General features: G+C 55.4%; 10 protein-coding genes across 10 annotated transcripts; 4 read left to right on the forward strand and 6 right to left on the reverse strand.

Moving 5' to 3' along the window:
- Nucleotides 1-541: 541 nt before the first annotated feature.
- LTHEOB_10435 (Phenylcoumaran benzylic ether reductase PCBER like atypical a SDR) lies at nt 542-1,701 on the forward strand (the record flags this gene model as incomplete). The annotated part of the gene is made up of 4 exons (XM_035507080.1): nt 542-628; nt 701-897; nt 996-1,345; nt 1,448-1,701. The coding sequence occupies 4 exons, from the start codon at nt 542-544 to the stop codon at nt 1,699-1,701; spliced, it is 888 nt and encodes a 295-aa protein (XP_035367972.1).
- Nucleotides 1,702-1,871: 170 nt separating this feature from the next.
- LTHEOB_10436 (uncharacterized protein) lies at nt 1,872-3,358 on the reverse strand (the record flags this gene model as incomplete). Its single annotated transcript, XM_035507081.1, has 2 exons — nt 1,872-2,414; nt 2,480-3,358. 2 exons carry the CDS (start codon nt 3,356-3,358, stop codon nt 1,872-1,874), a joined length of 1,422 nt encoding a protein of 473 aa, XP_035367973.1.
- Nucleotides 3,359-5,582: 2,224 nt separating this feature from the next.
- LTHEOB_10437 (uncharacterized protein) lies at nt 5,583-6,183 on the reverse strand (the record flags this gene model as incomplete). Its single annotated transcript, XM_035507082.1, has 4 exons — nt 5,583-5,750; nt 5,862-5,888; nt 5,949-6,051; nt 6,137-6,183. The coding sequence occupies 4 exons, from the start codon at nt 6,181-6,183 to the stop codon at nt 5,583-5,585; spliced, it is 345 nt and encodes a 114-aa protein (XP_035367974.1).
- Nucleotides 6,184-8,009: 1,826 nt separating this feature from the next.
- LTHEOB_10438 (uncharacterized protein) lies at nt 8,010-8,628 on the forward strand (the record flags this gene model as incomplete). The annotated part of the gene is made up of 2 exons (XM_035507083.1): nt 8,010-8,130; nt 8,225-8,628. The coding sequence occupies 2 exons, from the start codon at nt 8,010-8,012 to the stop codon at nt 8,626-8,628; spliced, it is 525 nt and encodes a 174-aa protein (XP_035367975.1).
- A 537-nt stretch (nt 8,629-9,165) lies between these two features.
- Nucleotides 9,166-11,082, reverse strand: LTHEOB_10439 (uncharacterized protein; the record flags this gene model as incomplete). Its single annotated transcript, XM_035507084.1, has 1 exon — nt 9,166-11,082. The coding sequence occupies one exon, from the start codon at nt 11,080-11,082 to the stop codon at nt 9,166-9,168; it is 1,917 nt and encodes a 638-aa protein (XP_035367976.1).
- A 1,141-nt stretch (nt 11,083-12,223) lies between these two features.
- LTHEOB_10440 (Gpi transamidase component gpi16) lies at nt 12,224-14,176 on the reverse strand (the record flags this gene model as incomplete). Its single annotated transcript, XM_035507086.1, has 4 exons — nt 12,224-12,963; nt 13,011-13,304; nt 13,354-13,757; nt 13,812-14,176. 4 exons carry the CDS (start codon nt 14,174-14,176, stop codon nt 12,224-12,226), a joined length of 1,803 nt encoding a protein of 600 aa, XP_035367977.1.
- Nucleotides 14,177-14,395: 219 nt separating this feature from the next.
- Nucleotides 14,396-15,339, forward strand: LTHEOB_10441 (U1 snrnp splicing complex subunit; the record flags this gene model as incomplete). Its single annotated transcript, XM_035507087.1, has 2 exons — nt 14,396-14,423; nt 14,477-15,339. The coding sequence occupies 2 exons, from the start codon at nt 14,396-14,398 to the stop codon at nt 15,337-15,339; spliced, it is 891 nt and encodes a 296-aa protein (XP_035367978.1).
- A 628-nt stretch (nt 15,340-15,967) lies between these two features.
- Nucleotides 15,968-17,951, forward strand: LTHEOB_10442 (Arf GTPAse activating protein; the record flags this gene model as incomplete). The annotated part of the gene is made up of 6 exons (XM_035507088.1): nt 15,968-16,085; nt 16,149-16,194; nt 16,259-16,381; nt 16,432-16,476; nt 16,530-16,635; nt 16,686-17,951. The coding sequence occupies 6 exons, from the start codon at nt 15,968-15,970 to the stop codon at nt 17,949-17,951; spliced, it is 1,704 nt and encodes a 567-aa protein (XP_035367979.1).
- Nucleotides 17,952-19,100: 1,149 nt separating this feature from the next.
- On the reverse strand, nt 19,101-19,784 carry LTHEOB_10443 (Snare complex subunit; the record flags this gene model as incomplete). The annotated part of the gene is made up of 3 exons (XM_035507089.1): nt 19,101-19,277; nt 19,368-19,476; nt 19,759-19,784. The coding sequence occupies 3 exons, from the start codon at nt 19,782-19,784 to the stop codon at nt 19,101-19,103; spliced, it is 312 nt and encodes a 103-aa protein (XP_035367980.1).
- Nucleotides 19,785-20,204: 420 nt separating this feature from the next.
- LTHEOB_10444 (C4-dicarboxylate transporter malic acid transport protein) lies at nt 20,205-21,955 on the reverse strand (the record flags this gene model as incomplete). The annotated part of the gene is made up of 4 exons (XM_035507090.1): nt 20,205-20,658; nt 20,758-21,057; nt 21,119-21,487; nt 21,585-21,955. 4 exons carry the CDS (start codon nt 21,953-21,955, stop codon nt 20,205-20,207), a joined length of 1,494 nt encoding a protein of 497 aa, XP_035367981.1.
- Nucleotides 21,956-25,299: the final 3,344 nt, after the last annotated feature.

Consider the following 25,299-nt stretch of genomic DNA (forward strand, 5'->3'; position numbering starts at 1 on the left):
TGTTTGAAGACAGTCAGTCCCCCCTTTGAGGATCTTTCTGATAAAGAAAAAGCTGTCTTTTTTTTTCATTGAGCAAGCTTCAGCGGTGGGCGGGTTCCGGAACCTTTTCAAAACTAGCCGAAGATTGTAGTTAAGACTGTTCGCCGGACGAGTTTTATCGGTGGAGTTCGGATACTTTGTTTTCCGTGCTCCCTTGATGCGTGGACACGGTATTAGACTCATTCGAGGTGCCTCTTTTTGGTGCATCTCATTGGGCGGGAGCGTGGAAGCGTCCGTGTTACGGAGCCTTCTTCGGCAAATATTCCTTTCCGGTCGGAATCCGAATATTCCCGTGTCCTGCTTAACAATTATTGCGGATAAATGTAGCACCCGAGTTAATGACGAGGAATCGAATATAAATATCGTGTTCCTATGCTTCAAATATAAATTCAAGCTTCGACGAGATTACCTTACTTGAGTACAGGCGAAGTCTTCCAGCAGAAAGTATCGGCACCACATATTCTACACATCCCCTTGGCTTTCATCATTTCAATATCTCAAGATGGTCAATGTTGCTATTGCAGGAGGCACCGGCGCCTTGGGCCGTGCCATCGTCGAGGCCTTCCAAGATTCACCACATAAGATCTTTGTGCTCTCTCGAAAGGCAGGTCTCTCCCCGGATGACGGATAGCAGAAACGAGTCTAACGAATAGATACCCAGGCACCCTCAGATTTCAAGTCTGTTGGAAATGCTATCGCGGTGCAGGTCGACTATAATAACGTCGAGAGCATGCGCGACGCCCTTGAGGAACACAGCATCCATACCGTCATCTCAGCACTGTCTCTCAACGATGCGTCCGAGTGTACATCCCAGCTGAACCTTATCCGTGCTGCTGATGCAGCCGAATCGCCGAAACGGTTCGTCACTAGTGACTTTGCCATTTCGCAGCTTGATCGGTAGAATCTCTGTCTCTGTTTCCTACCCCCAATAGGTCTAACAAATTTCCAAACTTCAGGAACTGGCTGCATCTTCCAGTCATCAAGAATCGAGTCGAATCTGTCGAGCTCCTGAGGACAACGACTTCACTTGAGTGGACACGCTTCACTATAGGCACATTCATGGATTACTTTGGCGCACCACACATCAAGACGTATCTGCCTCCAAACTCGTGGCCAATTGACATGATCAACGCGGCGGCTGCGCTGCCGGGAGATGGGGAAGCTCAAATGACATTCACTTACAGCTTCGACGTTGCGCAATTCGTCGTGAAGTCGCTGGATCTACCAAGATGGGATGAGGAGATGAGGATCGTTGGCGATACAGTCAAGCTCAATGACTTTTTGAAGATGGCAGAGGAGGCGAGGGGTAAGTTCCGAACTATTTCTATGACAACTAAAGCAGATTACGAGGCAAGGACGAGAGGCATGTGGAAGTTAAATACACACTAACAATGATTGCTTTCCGCAGGCAAGAAGTTCGACGTCAAGTACGATGATATGGAGAAGCTACAACGTGGCGAAGTTACTGAGCTGCCGGGGATGGAGAGTCTCTATATTTACTTCCCAAAGAGTGAGCTGCAGGAGACAATGTCTGCATTTGGGCAGTGGACGGTCCAGGGGTTCATGGCGCTGGACCGTGAAGGTGCGCTAAACGATAAGTTTCCAGAAGTCAAGACGTTGAAGATCAGGGAGATGCTGGACCAATGCTGGAAGGGGAAATGAGATTCCACACGCTTCTGCGTAGTTCTAGTCTAGCGTGCTTTAGCACGGCGGACGTTATATTAGTAGATTGAATGCCTATTTCCTCTTGTACCACGTATAACCTTTCAAGACAAAACCATGCATTTAAAGCTAATGTCCAATATTCTCAAATTTGAATCTTGATGAGGCGGCTACGCCTCTCTCGTCACGACTTCAGTCGGCGAAACACTCTCATCCCTCCCCAACGTCTCCTCAGACCCCCCCGAAAACGAGGAGCCCTGCGTATGCTGCACGGTAACCCGCAATTCCGCCTCACCATCAACCCCCTGCTTCGCCCCGCTCACCACCTCCCCACCTCCCTGCTGATCCCCCACCTTCTCAGACTCCTCACAAAGCCCCGCCCCCTCCTTCCCCAGCAATCTCGGATGCTCCAAGTCCCTCACATCCAGCATCGCCAACAGCTCCCCCGGAGCCGTGACGGGCACCGTCTCCGCCGCGCCCGTCCAAGCACCGCCGAAGCCGAGCTCTTCGTGCGCCAGCCGCTGCAGCTGCAGCGTCTCGGTGGCGGTCCATTCGAGGCGGGCGTATTGACCCCTTGCTTTCCCCCACCGCCGCTGAACACAGCCGACGAGCGGCTCGAGTGTCGCGGCGACGACGATGATGAGCGCGCCGAGGGCGAGGATGAGGGCGAGGCCGAGGAGGGAGAAGGAGACGTAGGCTGTGCTGCGGATTTTCTTTTTTTTTCCCCCTTGTGAGTTAAGGGAAAAGGGAATGGGGGATAGATAGATAGAATACTGACCTGATTCCTGCAGATACTCTTCGCCTCCGCGCTATCCGGCTCCATAAACAGCTTATCCATCCTCGGATCATCCGACTGCCCCCTTGCCGCCGCGACGAAGCTCTCCTGCATGAACGCGAGGACGGTGTCGTGCCACAGCTCGACCTCGCGCTGCCACTGGTCGTCCGGCAGCGGCGCCTGGACGTTCGAATACAGGCTGAACCGCGACAGCAGCGAGCGGGTGCCGAGCGTGTGCACGATTGACTCCAGCTGCAGCGCCGTGAACGCCGTCGCGATGACCCATTGCAGGCGGTCTGCCGCCTCCGCCTTCGCCGCCGACGTGCTGCTGCTACCATCCCCGAGCAAGAGCGCTCCCGCACTCTCGTACACAGCGTTCCGCGCCGCGAGCGGCGTGCAGCGCTGGTCCGCAGGTAAGCTCGGGAAGCACAGCTGCTCCTGCTGGACGCAGGCGAGCGGGGAGGCGGGTTCGTCCTGAGCGTAGACGGGGACGGTGGCGTTGGGGTTGGCGTTGAGGTACTTGCGGCCGGCGACGTGGGTGGCGCGGTACCATTCGTCTGTCGTGTTTTCCGCGAAGATGATGGAGTTGGCGGAGAGGAAGAAGAGGATGAGTTCGGCGTTGGCCTGGGCGATGGAGGGGGTGGGGATGAAGTCGGATTTGGGTTCGAGGCTGCTGTTGCTGAAGGAGGAAGCGAGGATGCTAGTGGTTGGGAGTGTAAGCTGGGGGTTTGTGGGGATGAAGGGGAGGGGGAGAGGGGGGGAGGTCGCGTACCCGATGCTGTAATCTTTTACGCGGTGGGTGTCCTGGAGTTGCTTGGACTCCCAGATTGCGTCGTTGGAGTACTCGTATGTGTAGTTGCCAGTGATTTCGCGGGATGTCATGCGGCCGAAGTGGTATCGGGTGTAAGACCTGTCTGATGAGATGTTGTGCTGGCTTGTCAGACCCTCAGTGGCCAACGGCGCGCAATGTAACCGGCGCCGGTATTGAAAACGTTGGTCAGGAGGAGCGTTCAGTCCGAAATCATCGTTGCTGTCCAGCAGGCCAGTATCGAGAAGAAGAGAGGAATTTTCGCTACGACAGGCGCCTGGTTGGAAGGGGCAACTGGCGTTTCGTATCGAGGAGGTACCCAGGTGTTTTTTTATGTAAACGCTGCATTCCAGTGATCCAGTAGTGGCGTTGGTAGAGTAGCATTGCTGCGCATAGTTCGAGGCCGCAGCAATGGTTTTCGAGTAGAATGGAAACTTCAGTGTCTCTCTTTCCATGGTCGTCAACCCGCTCGAATCGTTTAGTGCTCTGCAACTGGTGCCCGAAAGCAGAACTTCATTGCCGGCGGATGTGGAGACTCGGGAAGAAAAGCCGCTTGCAACTGCAAATGCACATGCGAACAAGGCCGTGCCAGTCAAGATCGGTAGGATGCGCCGGTATAAGTCTTTAGCAGTCTGGCGCCACGCCCACAGAAGCTGAACCATTGTAAATAGACCTGCTGCGGCTGTTCCTGAGTTTCGGAGAAGGGCTTGCCGTTGGTGATGGAGCCCGTCTTTTGGACTCTCGGATGAAAATAGGGAGTGAAATGCGAAGCAGAAAATCCTCCATAGTTGGGTGCCGACGACAGTTACGAAGAATGCAAGGAACGCGATGAGGAGATTTCCATCGTTGCGACTCAAAGTGAGCGTCGCACCAAGGACTATTCCACGAGACCAGTTTGTCCAGACTCCGCAGTACACGTCAAAAGCCGACGTGGGATCCACTGCTTGCTGCGCAATAACTGAGTTCATGGTGACCCAGGAGGTGTGACGATCAAATCGTGGGCTACTTGCTAACAGGTGAGACTTTGGAGTCTTCGAGAATGGCTACTTTTTATTTGCGAGCAATCTGTAAAGCCCCACTGTTCTTATCCATGCAGCCTCCCTGATTTTAGAAACAACAGATAGTGACTTTTCTTCAGCCATTACTACGGGAAAATTTTGGGGTAAGGCTGAGAAGAATCATGCATCAAATTCTTTGGCCCCCATGCATATGTTATCGCTTACATTCAATCAAGGCGGCAAGTGCGGCAGACACGACACTTGTGAGATACGAGCGCAGGCAGCACGGGGTATCCACTGGCGCTTAATACGAACTTACCTATAATAAGTCTTTGAAGATTCTCAGCCTCAAAATTTGCAGGGGCCCTATAGGTCAAATTCGTGTAGCTGCAGGTAAGCCGACAGGGCACCCTGGAATCGAAAACATCGATAGTTTCACGCAGAACCGCCCCCAAATTCTATTCGCAACATATCTCCCAAGAAGTGAAAGCCACCGGTGAAAAGAATACATCTGAAACACTATTCGGTGCTACGGGGATTCTATTCTTATACTACCAATGAGGCAACACAGCGACAATCCTAGACCGCGATGTTCGTACTGGGCCGCTAAATCTCGCCGAAAATATAACACCCCAAAGCTCACCAAGACCTCGATTTGGATGTAAACACATGAACCCGCATTGCCTTGCTGGCGCTTTCCTCGATGATTTAGGTAGTTGAAGTGATTCAGCATTTAGGGAACGTGCTTTGTTCAAAATCATGCATTCACCTGCGGTCCGCGCAGTCCCACATCTGAAAAGTTGTACATCCAGAGATCCGGCTCTGGCATTTCTTTGGTAGCCCTTGCAGATCCCGTTCTCATAAAGCAATAACAGACAACAGTCTAGAGCCGGACCCATGCAATACAGATGCACAACCCGCAGAGTCGGCAGACGCTGGACAATCGCCGGAACCAGTTGCCGAGGAAATGATGGCTGACGATTACCCTGCAGTTCCAGCACTGTGTGTGCGAAGGCCGTGTTACCAATAGAGTACAAATTCTATTGCTGGAGTAAACCAGGGAAGTTGGCCACGATGGTCAACGCTATCTAACGAGTGTGGTTCATATACATGTAGGAGAGTGCATACAATCTGAGGTGGGGGCCATGCTGAGGCAGATTAATAATCTTCGAGCAGAGCAAAAGTCTCAGCGTCACGGAAGTCACAAAACTTCCGTGGGTCCTTTTCACGCCGAGCGGCTTCACCCCACTGCTTCCCTCATCCTGTAGTTTCCTAGCCCCGTGAACGCTGTGCCGCAACACTAGTCATGAGCAATCCCCTTGATACTCTTACGGTTGCAGTCCTGGTAACGATACTTGCTATCGCCCGTGTCCCTATCGTAGTACTGGCTCCAGCCACGGCAAGCAATGGATGCACAGTCGTTCTCCCAACGGTCGCCGTCGATGCGCTGGTGGCTGTTGGTAACACACTGTGTAGTAGAAATTATTAGTGTCCATGCTTTTCTTTTGCTATAAGGGGGGGAGGAGTTAGGGTTTGCTCTTTTAGGAGGGGGCGTTATTGAGAGAGTCTCGCCACGTACCCAGCCAGACGCCTGATCGTAGTTGGCCTAAATTGATCGTTAGATGCCTGAGGTCGACGTCGTCTTAAGCTGCTAGGAAGCACGTACCATGCTCTTGAAGTTTTCTTCGCACGTAGCCTTGGTCAGCTGCCAGTCGTACTTGCCCAAGTAGTTGCAGCTAAGATTGCGATGAGGGTCGGCAAAGGCGGAACTAGAAAAGTACGTTTGTAAGAGTTAGCAACGTTACGATAAACATGAGAGGTAGATATGACTGTAGGGTTTGGGGTAGAGCATACCTCGAGAACACGGTCAGAGCAACCAGAACGATGTTGGTGAGCTGCATTTTGACGGAATTGGTATGTCTTTGAGGAGCTGGAAGCTTGCGTAGACTTGGTCTGGAAGGAAAGATTGGTAAGATAGAACGAGTTGCTGTCTGTTCGATGGAGAGAAGAACGAGGACGGCCGTCCGTACTAATTTATACCCAAGCTCTAGATAACCCTCCGGTTTAACGCCTCGGTTTCCATCGTACGTTCTGAGCGGCTGTATGACTCGATGATAACTTAAAGGCATCAGTCGTACGACCCCGAATAATGAACGATGGTAAACCTATTCCGCTTACTATCTGCAACCTGTATTGATTCACGCTGACGCCGACACTTATCTATCTATCTTTGTATATTTCTTTCCATACCATAGACATGGCATAGAAAGCACCGATCGATTTTATTAGAATATAGTACAGCGCGAGTTCTCATATAGAGAGTACATACTCCTATCTAGCTCCTTCTTACTTCTGACATACACCTGACATAGAGACGCTAGTTAAGCATGACATAACATGGCATGACAAGTACCACAGTACTGTCTAGACCGTCAAAATACGACACTTGATACTGGGTCCACGCGGACAGACGCCAATGACGATTCAAGATAAATCGTATTCAACACGAGGGCATGCCAGGGGAAGCACCGTTTGTTAACACCGAGTTAACCCATCTGTTAAGAACGCTGAAAAAAAGGGCCGTTTGGCTTTAAGGTGTCTTTAAGGGCCGAAAGCCCGTATAGGAGAAAGCCCTATAGGGGTGAGAGAGCCTCGAGGGAAAAGAAGCCTTACGGGAAGGCGGCGCGAACGGGCTGACCAGCAGAGTCAGCACTAGAAAATAGAACGCTAGAAAGTAGACATACGAAGAAAATCGGTAAGATACAGGTTAACATCGCAGTCGTTCGGCGTAGATAGAAACGTGATGTCGAAAGACCTACCTCTTATTACTTTAAAGTTTACTTTAAGCTTTACTCGGCCTGCTAAGCGACCCGAAAGCTTTTCGGAAGGAGCCGACCGTTACGGCAGCGATTGCTAGTTCTCTAGAATTAAGTTTAGTTGTAAAGCTTATACTAGTCATCGGTACTTAGACCACTTAACCCACTTCGGACGATAATGGTATAATATTATAAGATCTACTACCCCAGTATGCTTAATATAGATAAGCCCCACCCCTAACTTACATCACTCAGAACACATCTGACCTACGGGCGAGGCTCTTCTCTAGTAGTATACGAGAGTATACGAGACATCTTACTCGTAGATTGTTTATCGTTTCTGGTGGACGTAACGTATGGATATCGACGAGTAGGCCATACAGAGAGAGTTTTAGAATCCTCAACCTCTTAGATCTCTCTCCCGCGCAGTGTCCACGGCCGGTTTGAATCGGCTCCGAATTATTCAAGTCCCCACTGTATCGTCGGCTACCTCGCGTGTCTACTCGCATTAATCAAAGTCTTCTGCGATTTCTTACTAGAGTACCATAAAAGGAGAAGTGGGAGAGTTTGTATCAGCCCACAGCCTCTCTGCATGGTCAGTTCGCATGATAGAGGGGCTTTCCATCGTGGCCTGGGAAATTTGATGTGGATCTCAGCATGCGAGGTAAAGGCCCGCGATAAAAGCTAAAAATTCATATCATGCCATGGTGGGAGCACACCACGTGAGGGTTATCGAAGACGGGCAGACCTAAAGAGCCGTGTGCTTATAAAAGGCGGCGTAGTGGCAGCTGGATTCTGGTTGCTTCAGATCCAGCTTCGGTATCTGTCATACATAAGCCTTCGTCCTCTACTCAATCCACCTTACCCACTTCATCGGCACTTCCTTCCTCCACGATCCTCTCTCTCCCAAAATGCGTGGCCAAGTTCTCGTTGAACTCCTATTCTGCTCGGCGCAGCTACCGGCGTCCTTCCTTGCCTACGGCATGCCCGTCAACCCCGGCGAGCTCATGGCTATCGAGTCTCGCGGAGAACGTAAGTAGTACAGTACATCGAGGTGGAACCCATGCCGGTCTTGGAGCTAGGCTAACTCCCGAGCCTACATGCGGGCATGCTCGGTGCTTGATAGTCTCCACCGACAGCTTCGCGCAAAAACTTCAAGCCGACGGCCCTGCTGGCGCGGATTTGAATGCACGCACCACTGGTCAAGACCTTGACGAGCGTGGAATCCTCGAGGCCCGCGCCATCGGGCCGTACGCGACCATCAAGCCGGAGAACAGGCTCCATGCTGAGAAGATTAAGATCGAAGGCGTCATCTGTACCATCGCCTACAAGGTCGTCAATGGCATCGTCAACTTGCAGTTCCAAGGTGTTCCTAGCGTGGATGATCCTATCAACGTTGTTGCCCGTTTCGGCCGTAGCGTCGTCAGAAAGTTCCTCCTCAGAGCCGGTGCGTGGGTCGCGACCGGCTTTTCGACCGACGGCCAGCAAATCGTCGTCCTTGAGGATCCATCAGTCGATGATGGCTTCTAGGAGGGTGGATAGACTTTATCGTGGTCGACGTTTTGGGTGGGGGGAGGGGGATGGCTATGGGGAGCCTGATATGACTAGTAGATATTGGGCCGTGCTTTTGTCCGCTTGCATGCCAAACATATATCTATACTATACGCTCCCTTCTAGGATACCTAGAATCGTGTGAGATTAACTGAAAGTAAGACTTAGCGGGGAAAAGAAAATAGGTCTGGCTGTCAGGTGCGATATCCCTCTGTACGTCATTGCAAAGACGTTGATTACTTCCTGATCAATTTTCTTTTTTTATTAAAAATATACCATCTACCCACATAGAATATTGACGACTTGGAAAGTTTACCTCTATCACGCGTACAAGTAGGCTTCATGAGTCTTCGCGTGATTCGACATGTTAAAATGAACCTAACCCGCGGTTTAAGCGATTAAACTGGAAAAGTCATACCCCCAGAGATCCAGCTCTGGGCATTAACGAAGAAAAGATCAATTTTAAAATATTAAAGAGCATTACGCATAAGGAACTCTCGAAGAAACCCGCAACCCTTACATCCACCCGCACCCTGAGGCCGCCGCCCACCCCAAACCCGCCACCGCCACCACCACAGCCTTGCCCCCGACCCCAATCCTCCCCGCCCCACCCCCCGTACTCGTCGCTGCAGCAGCCGTCCCCGCCGCCGTCGTCCTCGTCCCCCCAACACCCTCCCACACATCGCCCCCAAGCCCATCCCCCGTCGTCGTCGTCGCTGCCGCCGTGGCCGTCTTGCTCGCACTGCCGCTGAGCGTCACGCTCTTCCCCCCCACAACTACCACCGTCTTTGCCGAACCCCCTTCGCCCTCCGTCTTCACCGCTACAACCGTGCCACCAGCCAACGTGACGCTCTCCCCCACGCCAATCGTGCGGCCTGCGACGACGACGCCGTCGCCGTCTGCGAGCGGGGTGACGGGGAGGACGGTCGGGGTTGCTGAACCAGCACTACCACCAGAACCAGCAGCTGTGCCAGTGCCGGCAGCACCGCCGCCAAGCTCCGCCGTCACGCTCCCGACGACCAACTGCGTGTGCACCGTCCCGGCTTCGTCCGTCTCTACGACGACCGCGACGGGCGTCGGGCCGGCAGCGGCGCCGCTGCCAGTCGGGGCGAGAAGGGTCGCGGAGGCACCAGGGGCCAAGGTGCGGCCATCGGGCAGGACGACAGCGGTGCCGACAGTAGCAGCAGCGCCATCACCGCCGGTAACAGTGGTCGGGACGAGGGTGAACGTCGCGCCGCCGACCACGGTGACCGACGCGGCGCCCCCTGCCCCGTCTGCCGAGCCGGCTGTAGTGGCGGCGGTGGGAAGAGCGGTCGTGACGCCGTTGACGACGAGGAGTGGCGCGCCGGTCGAAGCCCCCTGACTGCCATCGCCCTCGCCATCGCCGGCAGCGGTGGTGCCAGGCAGCAGCGCGATGGTGGCGGGCTCTCCGTCCGGGCCGGCGCCAGGGAGGGTGATGGTTGAGCCGGGGGATAGCGTCTGGCCGTCGGGAAGAACAACGTTGCCATCGTTGGCGGTGGTAGGGTTGAGAGTAAGGGTTTGGCCACCAGCGGTGACGACGACCGGGGCAGGAGTGGGCTGTTCGTCCTGTGGAGGTGGAGCGGCAGCGGCGGGGAGGGTGGTCGTAGTGTCGCCGGCGACGAGGAGGGTTTCGCCGCTGGGGTTGGTTTGGAGGACGACGGTGGTTGGGGAGGGGTTGTTGTTGTTGTTGTTTTCGTTGTTGTTGTTGTTGTCATTGTTGTTGTTTTCGTCGTCGTCGTCGTCGTTGTTGTTGTTGTTGTTGTTGTCAGGGCCTTCGTTTGGTGGTTGCAGAGTGACTGGCGTGTCAGGGCGGAGAGTCTGAGTGCCGATGACGAGGTCGGAGTTGGAGTTGCGTGTGATGGTCGCGTCGCCGACGACGATAGTGGCTGGCGGTGCTTCTTGTGCCGGCGCCGTGGATGGTGGTGGCTGGCCCTCGTTTACGGGGAGCGCGGTGTTGTCTACAGTCTTTGGTACGTCTGACACTGGTGCAGCGGTTGGAGGGGCCTGCGTGGGTTGTTGACCAGGCTCGATGGTACTTCCGGGGCGGACTGTACCTACGGCCGTGGTCTGGACGTCGGAAGTGACGGGATCCAGTGTGACGCTCACTACAATTGGGATAGACGCCTCAGGAGTATCGTCGTCATCCCCATGTATAGTCTCGGTAAGGGTGAGGTACATGGCCGAGCTCTGTGCCTTCGGCCCAAGCCCTCCAAACTCGCCAGCGTCATGGTATGAGTCGTGAAAGCACTCCTTGATCGCTGCATCTTCAATGTTCGGAGGGATGCCATCCTCCTCGAGCTCCTGCCGCCGTTGAGGCATGTACCAGATTCCCTCGGGGTCCTCAGGGTCGGGCTCTGGAATCTCGTTGTAGTGGTCGATGGATGTGTAGGTGACAAAGTCCCCAACTGCCATTGTAGCCCATGAGCTTGGGCCGAAATCCGTTACGACCGTTCTTGTTCTTGTACTGTTTGCTGTAGTGGTCGACGTCGGTATAGATGCGGTCACCCACCAAGGCGCCCAGGAACAAACCGACTGGCCTCCCGCAGTCGTAGTTGGCAAGACGCCCCACCATCTGTAGCCAGAGTTGTACTGCAGGTATATACTAGGATATGTGACAGTCGCTACAGATGTGACGTTGGAACCATCTGCTCGAGTGCCCAGAACCATCGTAATCTCGGCCACCTTTGTTCCGGCTGAGTTCGTCATGGGCGGTACGTAAGTGTTTGTGCCGTTTAGCGAGAAATACGAAGTCGATATGGACGTAGCATTGGTACGATTGTTGACGACATGGTATTCGATGGCATGTGTGATTGTAGCAGTTGGTACTACTTTCTTCCATACCCAAGGCAGGGCTTTGCGCACCGCGAAAGAGCAATTCGCCAAGCATGTCGGATCCGGAACGATTGTTGCTGTTGGCGGACTCGCAGTCGTTGTGTTCATAAAATAGTATGCTGATCACCTGTGAGCAATCCGAGCAACATGCGTTGGATGAAAACCTACCATTAGAAGGCACAAATACGCCGAATGGTTCGTCAGGTTCTTCCGGAAACACCATGTCGGTGATTTCCGTCTGGATGGGTTTCATCGTCTCAGCTAATACGTATGCATGAAGCAAACACAAACAAGAAAGAATGCGCAACATGCTGTGCGGCGCTGAAAACATGATCGCACACACAAGTAAGGACAGACAAAGCGAGAGCAAGACTGATGGACGGAACTTTGATGGATATTCGGAGCTAAAGTAGTATTACAGTCTTTCCCGCCAGCGAACATGGCCCGAGACATTCCTGTCAGACAGCTGGAAAGCTGGGTTAACGCGGAATAGCCGCTGGATTAACGCACTTTAGAGCATTATAAGGTCCTTGGCAGGTCTTGGCTGGGGCGGAAAACCTGCGATTGTCTACAAGGCTGGCCAATGAGGCACTTGAGACACATTTCCGCCCCCAATCTGACCATATTCCGCAATCGTCTCCGCGCAGGAGGAGAGCCCCTGAACACTGTCGCGTTTCGGAATAGATGCAAGCTGGCGGTGAATGGTTTGATGGTGAAAAATCTACTCTGCCTTGGAGCCCTTTGGTTGGAACTTTGCCTTTAGACGCTGGACTTTACCAGCGATAACACTCTTCAGCCCACCGCCTTGCCAAGCGGCTACCTCGTGCGCTCCGACGAATCTCCTGACAAGGATGTTGAACACGCTACCGAAACCTAAAGCCATAACCGTACTAGTGAGAATGATGACGTTGTATGGCATACTGAAATCTGGAGTCGGCAGCGGAAGCAGTAGACTCGTTGTGCGAAGGTAAACACCCCTCGAATTTGAATCTGCTGCATGATCGAGGAGGCGGATGACGGCTGGCGCCACGTCAAACCCACGGTTCGCATCGGGCGGGTATTCTGTGTAGCGTAGAATTGCTTTTTCAAAATCATACGTCAAAGTCAATGTCGAGTTCGCGGGAACCGTGAGCATCAGCTCAAGGTGCGTTCCTCGACTTCGGTCCACGGCTGGTCTGTAGAAGATCTCTTTAATGCACTCCGGGCACTCCACCTTGGAGTCTCCAGAAGTAACGAACGCGCGAAGAGTGTGCACATAGGTTCTCATGAACCATGGCAGTGATTCGAGATAGATCAGATCGACGGATGAAGTCTCGGAGGGGTTCGTCAAGACAGATTGGAGACCACCACGCTCCTGGCCGTAACCCGTGATTGAGCGAGCCGCATACAAGGGAGGCTGAGCGAGAGGAATGGTGGATTCCACGGTTTGTTCAGGAAGCACCAAGTCGAAGTCCGCACCGGCTGTTCTTGTTAGCTAGCGATAAGGAAATTTTGCTGCGTAAACTTACTGGGAAGCTCGTAGCACCTCAATAGGCCGTCTTCATACTTGGCTTCTCGGTACTTTGCAGATGTCTCAATCTTGATCTCACGCTCCGGCTGAACGTTGATGCAGACAGTCTCGGAAGCAGGCCCCTCAGCGGTCAAAGGACATGCGCCTTTTATCGGCCGTCCAAAAACCTCGTTCAAGCTCCATGCTGGCTCAGAAGTGGCCTCCATCGGAAAGCAAGAGTCATGCTGAGGATAGGGCTTGGATTGGTCACATGGAATCTCCTCAATGGGCTTAGGCCTCGGGATGGGGTTGTCTAGAATATGTGAGAAAACGAAGCATAGAGTCGAATGCTTCACACGTACCTCTCGGGCGTTTCGACCTATCAATGTCCAAAACCATGTCCACGACCTGCTCCATTTGCAGGACGCACTCACTGCCATCGTCGGGGCAGACAGGACGCACATCGATAGACATGGTCTGCCAGGACGCATCAAAGAGCTTGTGGCCATCCAAAAGACTGGAGACTCCAGACTTTCCCTTGCACGGCAGCAGTTTCAGGAAAGGTGTCAAGTTCTCGGTGCAGACTACCTCGTGCGGGAGGGTGCCGTGGAGTAGGTGAAGGTTTTCGAGAGATTCAGCCGGTGGATAGCGCTCCGGAGGGAAAGACTTGACAGGACGAATAGTCTTGGTGGCGTCTATGAAGTTTACAGAGGCGCAGAAGAGGCCGGACAGAGCGTTGGCCAGCGTCAGCCAGCGCGCATTCGCTCTAGAAGATAAGTGAGCAACCAGCACGCAAGATTGAGACCAGCATGCGACTCACTGTTCTTCAGTCTCGGCATCTACCCAAGCCCACAGTTCAACGCCCGTTCCGCCCTCGCGCGCTCCATTCCACGGCCGAGCTCCCCACTGTTCGGCATCCCAGCGGCCTAAGCTGAAGCGGAGGTGCAGTTCCTTGGTGTGAGCATGCTGCAGGATCTGGCCCAGCGAGCGAGGGAAGTAGCGGAAGTTCTGGTGCTCGAAAGATGAAGCGGAGGCGTTGCTGCGGAAGTTGAAGGAGGCTAGGAGCTGGTTCTGCGGGAGCGGGCGTAGCAAGAGACGCTCGTGATAGTCGGCAGCGTCGGCATTGACATTCGACGACAGCAAAAGGAGCGACAAGAGGCCGAAGAGGGCGCGTAGGAGGAACATTGCGGCTCTCCAGCCGTAGAGAGCTGCGTGGGGGAGTTTCGGGGCGCAGCTGTCTGATGAGTGACGCGCCGCACCCCGGTCGATCGACGCAGCCGCGGTCGGGAAACGAGAAATCCGTCGCGCGCGTCCCAGCTTTATCACCTCTCTATCAACACCACCTCTCACAACAACCCCCATTGCTGCATCCACATCCGCGCCACCGACTGCTTTGCCGTCGCCATGGCCGCCGAACAGAGGAAGCTGCTCGGTGAGTAGCCGCATCCAGTCCCTGACCGACGATCCAAGTACTGACGGGCGCAGAGCAGCTCATGGGCGAGCAGCTCATGTCGGGCCCCGGCACGCGCGCCCCGCAGCTGTCCATGACCGACCCCAAGGTCTGCCGCTCGTATCTGGTCGGCACCTGCCCGCACGACCTCTTCACCAACACCAAGCAAGACTTCGGCCCGTGCCCCAAGGTGCACAGCGAGGCGCTCAAGAACGAGTATGAGGCCGCCGACACCGACCAGAAGCGGCGCTGGGGCTTCGAGTACGACTACCTGCGCGACATGCAAAAGTACGTCGACGAGTGCAACCGGCGTATCGACAGCGCCCAGCGCCGCCTCGAGAAAACACCCGACGAGATCCGCCAGACCAACCTGCTGCTCACCCAGATCCGCGACCTCTCCAAGACGGTCGAGAACGGCCTGCTGGAGATTCAGATACTTGGCGAGGAGGGCGCCGTCAACCAGGCTGTCACCGAGTTCTTCAAGGTCAAGCAGGCGAAGCAGACCAAGGAGGACCGCGAGCGCGAGCTCAAGGCTCTGTCCGACACCTCCGGCCCGTCGGGCCACCAGAAGCTGCAGGTCTGCGACGTCTGCGGCGCCTACCTCAGCAGGCTCGACAACGATCGCCGTCTGGCCGACCACTTTTACGGCAAGATGCACCTCGGATATGCGCAGATGCGGAAAACGTACGAGGCTCTGCAGAAGGAGCTCAAGGGCAAGCCGCCGCCAGCCCGCCACGACCCCGATGACGGACCCCGCGGCGGACGAGGCGATCCTGATGGAGGATTCGGAGACAGAGGCTACGGCGGAAGAGGAGGATACCGAGGAGGCGGCGGATACGGCGGCCGCGGTGGAGGTGGTGGTTACAGGGGCGGCCGCGGTTACGGAGGGCGGTGGTGAGGTATGGAACCTTGTTGCATTTTCAACTGACAGGTCAAGGCGTTCTGGACGGTATGGGAAAAGTAGATCGGAAATCTTTGGTCCAATGCCCAACAACTGCACCGAGTACGCATCTCCCGCCGCCTCTGGTGATTGTGGTTAACCAATTGCAAGCAGGATGGACTACCAAGCCTGTCCGGACATCTTGTGACGTCTAATGAGCACCGTGGCAACGTTCCTGTGACGACACATGTGCAGCACGGTGGGTTAATCTTTCTTTCCTGTCGCTTGGGCTTCTAACAGCAGGTTCTTTGTCCTCGTGCGTTCATCTCAAAGTGAAACAGAGTGTGCTAGACGTGAATGATAAGCTCTTTTTTATTATCTGTCCACCTTATTGACATGGTGACGCTCTGGTTGGTGCTACGTGCTAGTACCTAGCTGTGCCGAACGGCCGGGCCGCAGAAGGCGGTGACGGACTGGGCCCGCGCGCCAAGGCCTCATACACCGTCCCGCCGGGCGCCAGCTGGAACCCGACCCAAACTTCAGACATCTGCCTGCGCCTGACCAAACCGGATCCCGCTGGCCGCCCGAGTCCTGCCCTTCGCTCCCCGCACCCCATCCGTCAGCGCAATTCGAGAAATCCCCAGCAATGTCGCGGCGCGCCCCCAACCCCGCTGCCGAGCGTGCGGCCCAGAACACGCAGACGCTCAAGAGCCTGGTAAAGCTCGAGGCGAACAAGAGCTGCGCCGACTGCAAGAGGAACAAGCGTACGCTCTCCCCTCAATCTCAGCCGCATGTGTGAGCGCAGAAGCTGACGGCCACCTCTACAGACCCGCGATGGGCCAGCTGGAACCTGGGAGTTTTCATCTGCATCCGGTATATCAACCCCTGACAACGAACTCGCGCGACATTGCCGGACGGCGGCTGACGATGGCGATAGATGCTCCGGAATCCACAGAGGCATGGGCACCCATATCAGCAGAGTCAAGTCCGTCGACCTGGACTCGTGGACGGACGAGCAGCTGCAGAGCATGCTGCGGTGGGGCAATGCCAGGGCGAACAAGTGAGTGGCGGTATGACAAGGAGATCAGAAGCAGTGGCTGACCACAGTAGGTACTGGGAGGCAAAGCTGGCGCCTGGCCACATCCCTTCGGAATCGTAAGCTACACAACGCCGCGTATCCTGAAACACCACGATTGACCCTGCGACAGGAAGATTGAGAACTTCATCCGCACCAAGTACGATTCCAAGCGCTGGGTCATGGACGGGCCGATGCCTGATCCCGCGACTCTGGATGCTGAAGGCGACGACGACGTGGTAAGTTACAACCTAGTGCGAAGCTGGCACGGTGCTGATCCGGCCGTCAGCCATTGAACGTCGTGCAGGAGAAAGCCAAGTTGGAGCGTTCCACTTCCCAGCGCGCTGCTGCCTCCGCCAGCCATGCTGCTCCTGCTCCCGTCAGAAAGCAGCCGACCATGGACATCTTCGGTGACGACCCGCCGCCCTCGCGCCCGAGCACTGGCCCGCCCTCCGCAAGGGCACCTCCGCCGAAGACAGACGCCGCCCCGCCCAAACAAAGCAAGCCCGGCGATTCGCTTTTGGGATTGGATTTCTTTGGCTCTTCGCCTTCGAGCACGCCCGCCCGTCCTGCGAGCACCACTGGTTCAGCTCCGGCTGCCCAATCTCGCCCCGACCTGAAGCAGTCCATTCTCTCCCTCTACGCCGCCAAGCCGGCCGCTCAACCCGTTAGGCACCAACACACCGGCTCTGGCTCTGGCTCTTTTGGAGGACTTGGATCCCCTGGTCTCGGATCTCCTGGGTTTCAGCAGTCACCCACTGCCGGTCAGCCTGCAGGTGGTGGATTTGGTGGTATGACGGATGCCTTCAGCAGCCTGAGCTTCTCCAACACCACCCAGCCGGCCGCCAAGCCCTCACCATTCGCCGACCTGATGAGTGCCACCCCCAAGCCTACCTCTGCAGGCCACACCCCGTCCGGCTCCAAGTCCGGCCTCGGATCGTTCGGCAGTGGCGGCAGCTTCTTCGACGCCCCTCTCTCCAAGCCCGCCGCTCCCCAGGCCCAGCGCACCTCCAGTATCGGCAGCGGCAGCAACTTTGGCGGCTTCGCGTCCTCTTCTCCCGCTGCCTCCAAGCCCGCTGCCAGCACCTCGGGCGACCTGTTTAGCCTCGACTTCGGCGCCCCTGCCGCAGCGCCGTCCAAGCCCGCGGCCATTTCCCCCGCCGCCACCAACTCCGCCTTCAACCTCTCCTCCCCCATGGCACCCAGCCAGCCTTCCCCAGCAGCACCCCAGCCCACCGCGCAGTCCGTCAACTACGCCTCCGGTTTGGGCGGCATGGGCGACCCGTGGGGCTCGAACGACGTTTGGGCCTCCAACCCCGGTCCCGCCGCCGCTCCCGCTGCGACCACCACCACGGCCAGCGCACCGGCGCCTGCCGCCATGTCGTCATCCACTGGTGGCTGGGGCAGCGCTTCAACGCCGGCGGTGGCGCAGGACGACGACTTTGGCGGCTGGAGCAGCGCTCCGGCCCCCGCGCCGGCCGCATCCAACCCGTCTGCGTCGAAGCCCGTCACTGGGGTGAGCAGCGGTGACGATCTCTTCGGCAACCCGTGGTAAAGGGGCCTTCTTTCGTTGACTTGTTGCGAGTGTATGGGGAGGAAAGCATTCTTGCGCGCGCGGGGCGGATGGTTGGAGCATTAGGTCGGAGTTTACGGAGTTTTATATAAAGAGGACGAGGATGGATGGATTGATGGACGGATGGCGGTTAATGAGATGATTATATATATATTTTCTTGGCAGCGCCCCGTTCTTCCTTTTCTTTTCCTCTCTTCTTACGTTTTGTTTTCTTCAAACTGAACTAAACGGTCGTGTATGATTGTAGACTGGAGATGGTACGTGCGGACGACTTAATTATCAAAAAATGGAAAAAGTTTTGATGAATATGATGATGGATTGGAATTGCAATCGAGGGGTCTCGCGAGGTATACTAGGAAATTTTGTCTTGTTCTTTTTGTACACGATTGAACTTGAGGAAACCCAAACGCCGAATGCTTGTGTCCTGACATTTCGGAGGCACTCCTCGTGCCTGCGCTCCCTACGCTCGCTCTCTTCCGTATTCTTTCTTGTTGCCATCTTGGCGTTCTGGATGCAGGAATGACGCAAATTGAACAGCGAATTGAAAGACAGGAAATAGAATAATAAACTCCGTATTAGCGCCCTTTGACCCGCAATGGACTCTGAAGAATACTCGAAAAAAAAAAAAAGTTGGCGCTTGTGCTAGGTTGGGTTTGGGGGAGGGGAGCGGGCGGACGTAAACTTTGCGAGCCGTCTCCCCGGCCTTGGAGCTCAGTCTGCCGCTGCTAATGTCCACGCTGACGTCGATGGTGCGCCATTCCGGAGCATGACCGGGGATCTGCTCCAGAAGTCCCGGTTGTCTGTCCTCTTCCAGAAACAAGCGATACCAGCGCCAGAGTGTCCGCAACTGTTCTTGACTGGGGGAGAAAGAGCGCGCGATTCCCTCCTGGCCATATTCAACTTTTCCTGCTTCTTCCTCTCGAACGCTCCTCCCGCCTGCGCTCTCAACCTGATATTTCCAGCCAGCCATCCACCCAGCCAATCAGCCTCCCCACGGGCAGTCATTCTCTCCACTCCATTCTTCCAAACGATTCCTACAGCCCTCCACCCCATACCCTCAAAAACCCCATAATATTGTCCATTCAGCAGAATCTCCTCACGAGACCATGAGCGAGCTGTGAACCCTGCATTTTACTTGGAGCTCCCATGCCCGAAGACCAAACCCCAGATCCAGTACAGCACGATGACAGTGCCAGCAATGATGCCGGCGAGCTTGAGGATGGCGACCTTGTTGCCCGACTGGGCCATGCGCGTCAGGCGCGTCGCGCTGCCCTTGAGTGAGGCGGAGAAGGAGGAGAAGGTTTCGTTCTACAGCATCGTCGCGTCAGTCCTCAGTCCTCAGTTCTGCTTTGTGGTCTGTACGCCGCGGGGGAGATTGCGGAGGGATTGCAGGCATACCGTGTTGTCCAGCACCCGCTGGTCGCGCGCGTTGTCGTAAATGTCGATCGTCACGCCGCGCAGGGCCGAGACTTTGGAGGCCAGCTCGTCCAGGCGCGAGTTGTTCTGCCTGTTGCGCGCGCGCGCGTGTTAGCGTCTGGTTCGCATAGCTTGCAAGCCCTTCATATCTTTGCGCTCTGCAGAATGTGTGTGTGTGATTGGCGGCGCCGGCGGGGGCGCTGGGCGGCGTTGGGGAATGAGGCGCCGATGCGATGCGCTGCGATGCGGCGCTATGCGCCTCACCAGCCGAGGCGGGATTGCAGTGCGTGTATGTGTGCGAGAGCGGAGCTGTGGGATGTGGTTGCGCGGTGTGGTGCGGGCTGGAGTGGAGCGAGGGCGGCTGCGGACGTACCTTTCGCGCTCGTAGGCTTCCGACATGGTTGCTGAGAGAGGGTCGTTCGTTCGCGTCGGGGGTGGGTCTGGCGGAGGTGGCTGCTGCTGCTCGTGCAGGTGTGCGGGCAGTCGTCGGTTTCGCAGGCGTAGGGTTGCGTCGGCGGGGGATTTGACGGAGGAGGATGTACCACGGGAGAGAGGAAGGAGAACGGTTGCGGTTTGGACGACTGGTTGTGAGAGCTGAGGGAGAGAGGCAGGAAGCGCCGGGGGGCTTGGCCAGATGACGACTGGGGTTTCTGGGCCTGGGGCTCATCATTAATGCTAATCTCGCCGAGGCAGGCATCACCCCGGCCACTTGCAATGCGCTTTGTTCTGGACTTGGCGCGCGCCGGGTAGATCTATTGCGTGATGTTCATTGACGAAACACGTTCCGCAACAACTACATCTAAAAATATATCGCGATCATCACGCCCTCTCCTCCTCCTCCCGGCCACCACCAGCATTCCCCCCATCCTCCCCATCCTTTTTCAGATTCGCCAAGCATGGCGCGAAAAACAGCTTCCCCGTCCACGCGCCCTTTGCCGTGCGCGCCGCGACCAGGCACCATAGCAATATCACGGCGACGCTGAAGACCTGGCCCAGTACCTTGAAGAAGCGCGACGGCATCTCGACGCCGATCTGGATGGTCGACGTGGCGAAGACGCCGAGCGGGAAGGTGAAACCCCACCAGCCCATGTTGAACGGGAACGGCCGCGCCTCCCAGATGGAGACCAGCGCGATGAAGAACCACACCAACCCAAAGCCCCACATGATCAGCGCGATGAGGAAGCCGAGCACGTAGAAGACGGAGCCGGCTGTCGGGTCGAGTGTGTCAGTGAGTGGGAAGATGTCGCGGGAGACTTTGCCGAGGTACATTATGCTGGTGGGGTGTTAGTATCTCGTCTTCAACCAAGGCAGTAAGATATGAGGGGACATTGTAGAAAACAGGATTGAAGTGTGCATATCGAGGCAGACTCACCCAAACCCGCCGAACCCCAACGGCCCCAGCGGCAGGAAACAGCTCACGATGACCTCGCGCGGCGGCATCTTGTGCACCGCCAGCCGCTGGTAGTACATGGCGATGACGACGAAGGCCAGCGGCGTGCCCATGGCCCACAGCACGTAGCTGGTCATGATGGTGCCGAGCGCCCACTGCGGGTCCGGCAGGATCTCCGCCACGCGCGCGCCCGTCCCCGCCGCGACGATGGTGGCCGCGATGGGGAGAAGCTGTGCGGCTGTGAAGCGCTCGAGGGATTTGAGTTCGTGGGTTTGCATCATCCTGCCGTTGTCAGTGACATCAGTTCGCTTTTTTTGAGGGGCGGGAGAAAGGGCAAACTCACAGCAGCACGGACAACGACAGCGTCACGGCCGCCGCGACGACGGTGTCGATCATCCAGAGCACCCAGGCGAACGTCGCCGCCCACGGGCCCCAGGCCGGCACGCAGACGAGCACCCACATCTCGATCAGCGTGGCGAAGCCCATGGGGATGGTGCCGAGGAAGAGTGAGTTGATCGGGTCGCGGATCATGACGCCCCAGATCTCCGGGTACAGCGTGTACCGCACAATGGAGGTGGCGAAGGCGAGCGTGAAGAGGATGGTGTTGAGAACGAAGAAGACGATCGAGAGCCAGTAGAGCCAGACGCCGTTGTATGGCATGCCTTCCAGGAGGTTGGCGACGATGCCTGTGCCCATGGTTACGGAGAACCAGCTAAAGGTTTGTTAGTTGCAGTTTGGTACTGGATGTAAGGGAGGTTCATTTAAGAGAAAGGATGGTGTTTGGATATGGAAAAAGAGTCAAGACTCACGAAGGGCTAAAGTTGCGCACTACTCGTCGCCATCCGACATTGTACTTGTCCCGACGGGAGAATCTGTCATCGTTGCCCTCATTTTCCTTGACATTTTTCGATTCTCCACTCGGAGTCGAGACGGAGATGGTCCGAACGGGCCTGGGAGGTGGACGCATGCTCATCGATGCCGGTGGAACACATGCTGGGTTGTTGTCGCCATATTGTGGTTGATCATCGTTCTGACGCTGCGAACGCGATTTTTGCAGTTGAATTTCCTGGTCTTGTTTCTCCTGTTGTTGTTCGCGGAGCTTGTAGTCCTTGATCTGCGGGATGCGGCGCCGGCTCGACGTCCGCGAGCTCGTCTCCGGGTCCTGTTCTTGCGCTCCCATGGCCTCGGCTAATGACGTCGTTCTCTCTCGCTATTTTGATCGCCACGACGAACTACGCTCAGGAGTTCTGCATCCAGTGGCAACGCAGATGAAGGTTTCGCAACGGTGAAAGGGGAATGTGTTTTTCTGGGGCTTAGCTTGGCTGGGGATGACTCCGCAACGCCCAGAGCATCCGTATCGCCGTGCGGCGAATGGGCGGAGGACGGCGATCGATAACGGGCTAGTCCCCGATTGGCTAGCACGTGCCTTCGTGGAGACGACAAGTGTTCGGCGACCAACTGGTAAAGGTGAAAGTAGGCCTGACGACAATAATTCTTCTTTTTGCAAAAAATTCTTTATGGGATTCTAGAACTGCATTTGCCCCTAGCCAGACTTGAGCGCTGATCTACTGCGGCTGAAGCGCCACGTCCCGCCGCCGGTTGCAGATCGGCTTTGCAGGGAAGAAGCCGATTGGGCTGAATGAGTGGAAGCTGGAAGAAAAGAACAACTGGAAGCAACGCATATATAAAGACTGCCCGAAACAAACCTTGTGATCAATTCTTAGAGAACCTTCCTTCTTAGTCAATGCACCACTGCTGATCTTCCCCAACTAAATGACCCTCGAGTACATGATATGTCCCGTTCAACGAAACATTCATCCCATCACGCTTTACTGCCGTGTTCTCGGGGTCTCTCAGAGTATTCCTCCAGTATTCCATTGCAGGCCACCTGTCTTTGTGGGTATGATCATTACAGTACATGGATGCCGTATTGCTTCTTCTCCCGTAAATCACTCCGTTCTTCTGTGCATAAACGTAAACGAGCGTAACGTGTGCCGACTTTTCGACCAACTGCTCATCAACTTTTCTATCCACAAGAAGCGCCAATTGCATGTAATGCGATGTGTCGTCGTCGAGCGCGGGTCGCTCATATGCACCGTCAGGCGTTTCTGGCTTTCCTACGACGGCCCAAAGCCAGTGCCCTGATGAATCAGATACCCAGAAGGAGGAGCCCACTGGATGGTCTAGTCCGCCCTGGAATAAGAATCCTGATGACTGTGCTTGCAGACCGCAAGGCGTGACCATTGCCGTATGCACCATATCGGTCTGATTGATGGGGACGCCTGCGTCACGATGCAAGAATGTAGCCGGTGCCCAGCGGAACCCCGGCTGAGGAAGACGCGAGAGAGACCAGAAAAGTATCCGCTGGGGGATCGAAGGGCAAGTCTCCCACAAGGCCCGCATGCGGTTTTCGGCTCCGTCGGCGGAGAGAATCCTTGATAAATCACAGTTCATCAAGGCACCAATGCAGACGGCTTCATCCTCGGGCACACTGGTCGATCGCCCTTTCAGAGCATCTGGGATTTGTGACAGTTGGATTTGGGTTGTGCCTGCTTGTCCACTCATGATGGACCACCGTCTCGCGTTCCAGTGAAGAGCGATGATTTCTCGGAACGCAAAAAAGCCGAGCTCGTGTGCTGATTTCTGGGCGTCCCTCGCACGATCGACAAGCTCTTCGAAAGTTATTACCCTATCAGCAAATTGGATGTAGCATACTGGTGGCGATGAGCCCTCTTGCCACGTCCAGAGACGACTCATCCAGGTTGAGCAGGATATGTGGGCGGCAAGTTCCAAGAGGCCCATGTTTCTGTGTGAGAGCTTCTGCAACGATCTGTCGAGAACGAGCACGCTTGATGCTTCTTGGTACGTTTGCCTCATTCTAATGATCGCCAAATGCCTCATGTCCCTCGGTTCAACGGGGCAACAAAGGGTATCGATCCAGAAGTAAGTAGGCCCGGTATCCCATCCGGGCAGTTGAGATACCAATTGCGAAATTCTTCGCACCTGGCAGGAAGCCATCGAGTTTTCGGCTGGATTTCCCAGGCCATCAGACCACACATGCGAGATAGCCACGTATCTATGACCAATGTCGTTTGTGCTTTTTACAGTCAGATGCTGAAAGGTCGAACGGCCCATGTCATCCGTCCCTTGTGCAGATGCCTCGACAACTGGGATCCCACCATCTTTGAGAATAGCTTTCACGGCGTCAGCATTGGCGGTGAGGTGGTTGCATTCGCAGCCTTCGGTTGTGTGTTTGTGGAGATATGTGCTCTTCTCCACATGCAAAGCAACGCACTTCGCGACGGTGCATTCGGAATGGTCTTTGTCCGCATGAGGAGGTTCCAAGAACATGCAGACATACTGCAATAACATGGTCTCGAGGCGAGCCACATGACATGGGCACCACCCATGGTGCATCAACACAGACTCGAAATACGACACTGTTTGTCGATTGTTGGCAATGATCTCTGTCCGTGGCTGTGCGGGAACCCTAGGCCAAAGTATGCGGGTACTCATCGATAGATTGACTAGCGGTAAATAGAATTGGGGCAAGACATGAAGGAAAAGTCCAAGTGAGACCACGAAGTCTGGATCGAGCGGTGAGCTCACCATAAGAGCCCTATGCACGTTGCAAGCGCTGGAAATGCACTTGAACACCAAATTCTCATCCCGAGATGGGCCGTTTGAAGCTCTCTGAGCCACTTCGGCTAAATTTCTTGTGTGCACGAATTTGGCGCCGAGGGGATCGATGTCGATGAATTCATCCCAGGATGCGACGCTGCCGAACAAAACGTCGAGGACCCCGAAGAAAATCCAGTTCTGTAAGAAACTGCTGGCTTCACCACATGTCTTGTATCCTTCCTTGTCGAGATGTGCCCACGTGAACGGATTATTGATCTCCTCATTAGACCAACCGGCTCGAACGGGATAAGACAGGAAATCTCCACGGTCATACTCTGTAGTGCAGAGATACGGAATACGTGGGCGTGCGTAAATAGAGTTGCGTGGGAGAGGAATAGACTCCATCGAAGCTGATATTGGCATAATCTGGCGCTTAAGACAAGGCTGAGGACAGTTCGGGTACTATCATGCAATATATACATCTGAATACTTGTCAAGGGCGGAGTTTACGTGGGGGCCAGACATGTGACACAAACTTGACCGCCACGGAGCAGCTCCATCGGAGATGCGAGCTACCTGGTTTGTGGCAGCCTTCACGCACAGCCTTGTGGCTATGCTGCAGCTTCTTGGCGAGCACACTATAGTTACTACCGAAGGATACCCGGGTCACCGGGTGGATTTAAGCCGATCTTGGAAGGTCCAATCAGAAATGTCTCGGACCCCACCGTCCAGTTGCCTAGCCAATCGCCTACAGATGACACAGGCTGCCTGCCACACGTCGACTTTGCGAATCCCGGCAACTTTCTCTTCAGCTCCTCACACGTTGCTCTGACTTGATCGCCGTGTGAGTCTCCATAATCCCCCCCCCCCCCCGCGAGACAACTTTCTATTCCGTTTCTGCTC

Source organism: Lasiodiplodia theobromae (genome assembly GCF_012971845.1).
Source record: "Lasiodiplodia theobromae strain AM2As chromosome Unknown scaffold_38, whole genome shotgun sequence".
Classification (NCBI taxonomy): domain Eukaryota; kingdom Fungi; phylum Ascomycota; class Dothideomycetes; order Botryosphaeriales; family Botryosphaeriaceae; genus Lasiodiplodia; species Lasiodiplodia theobromae.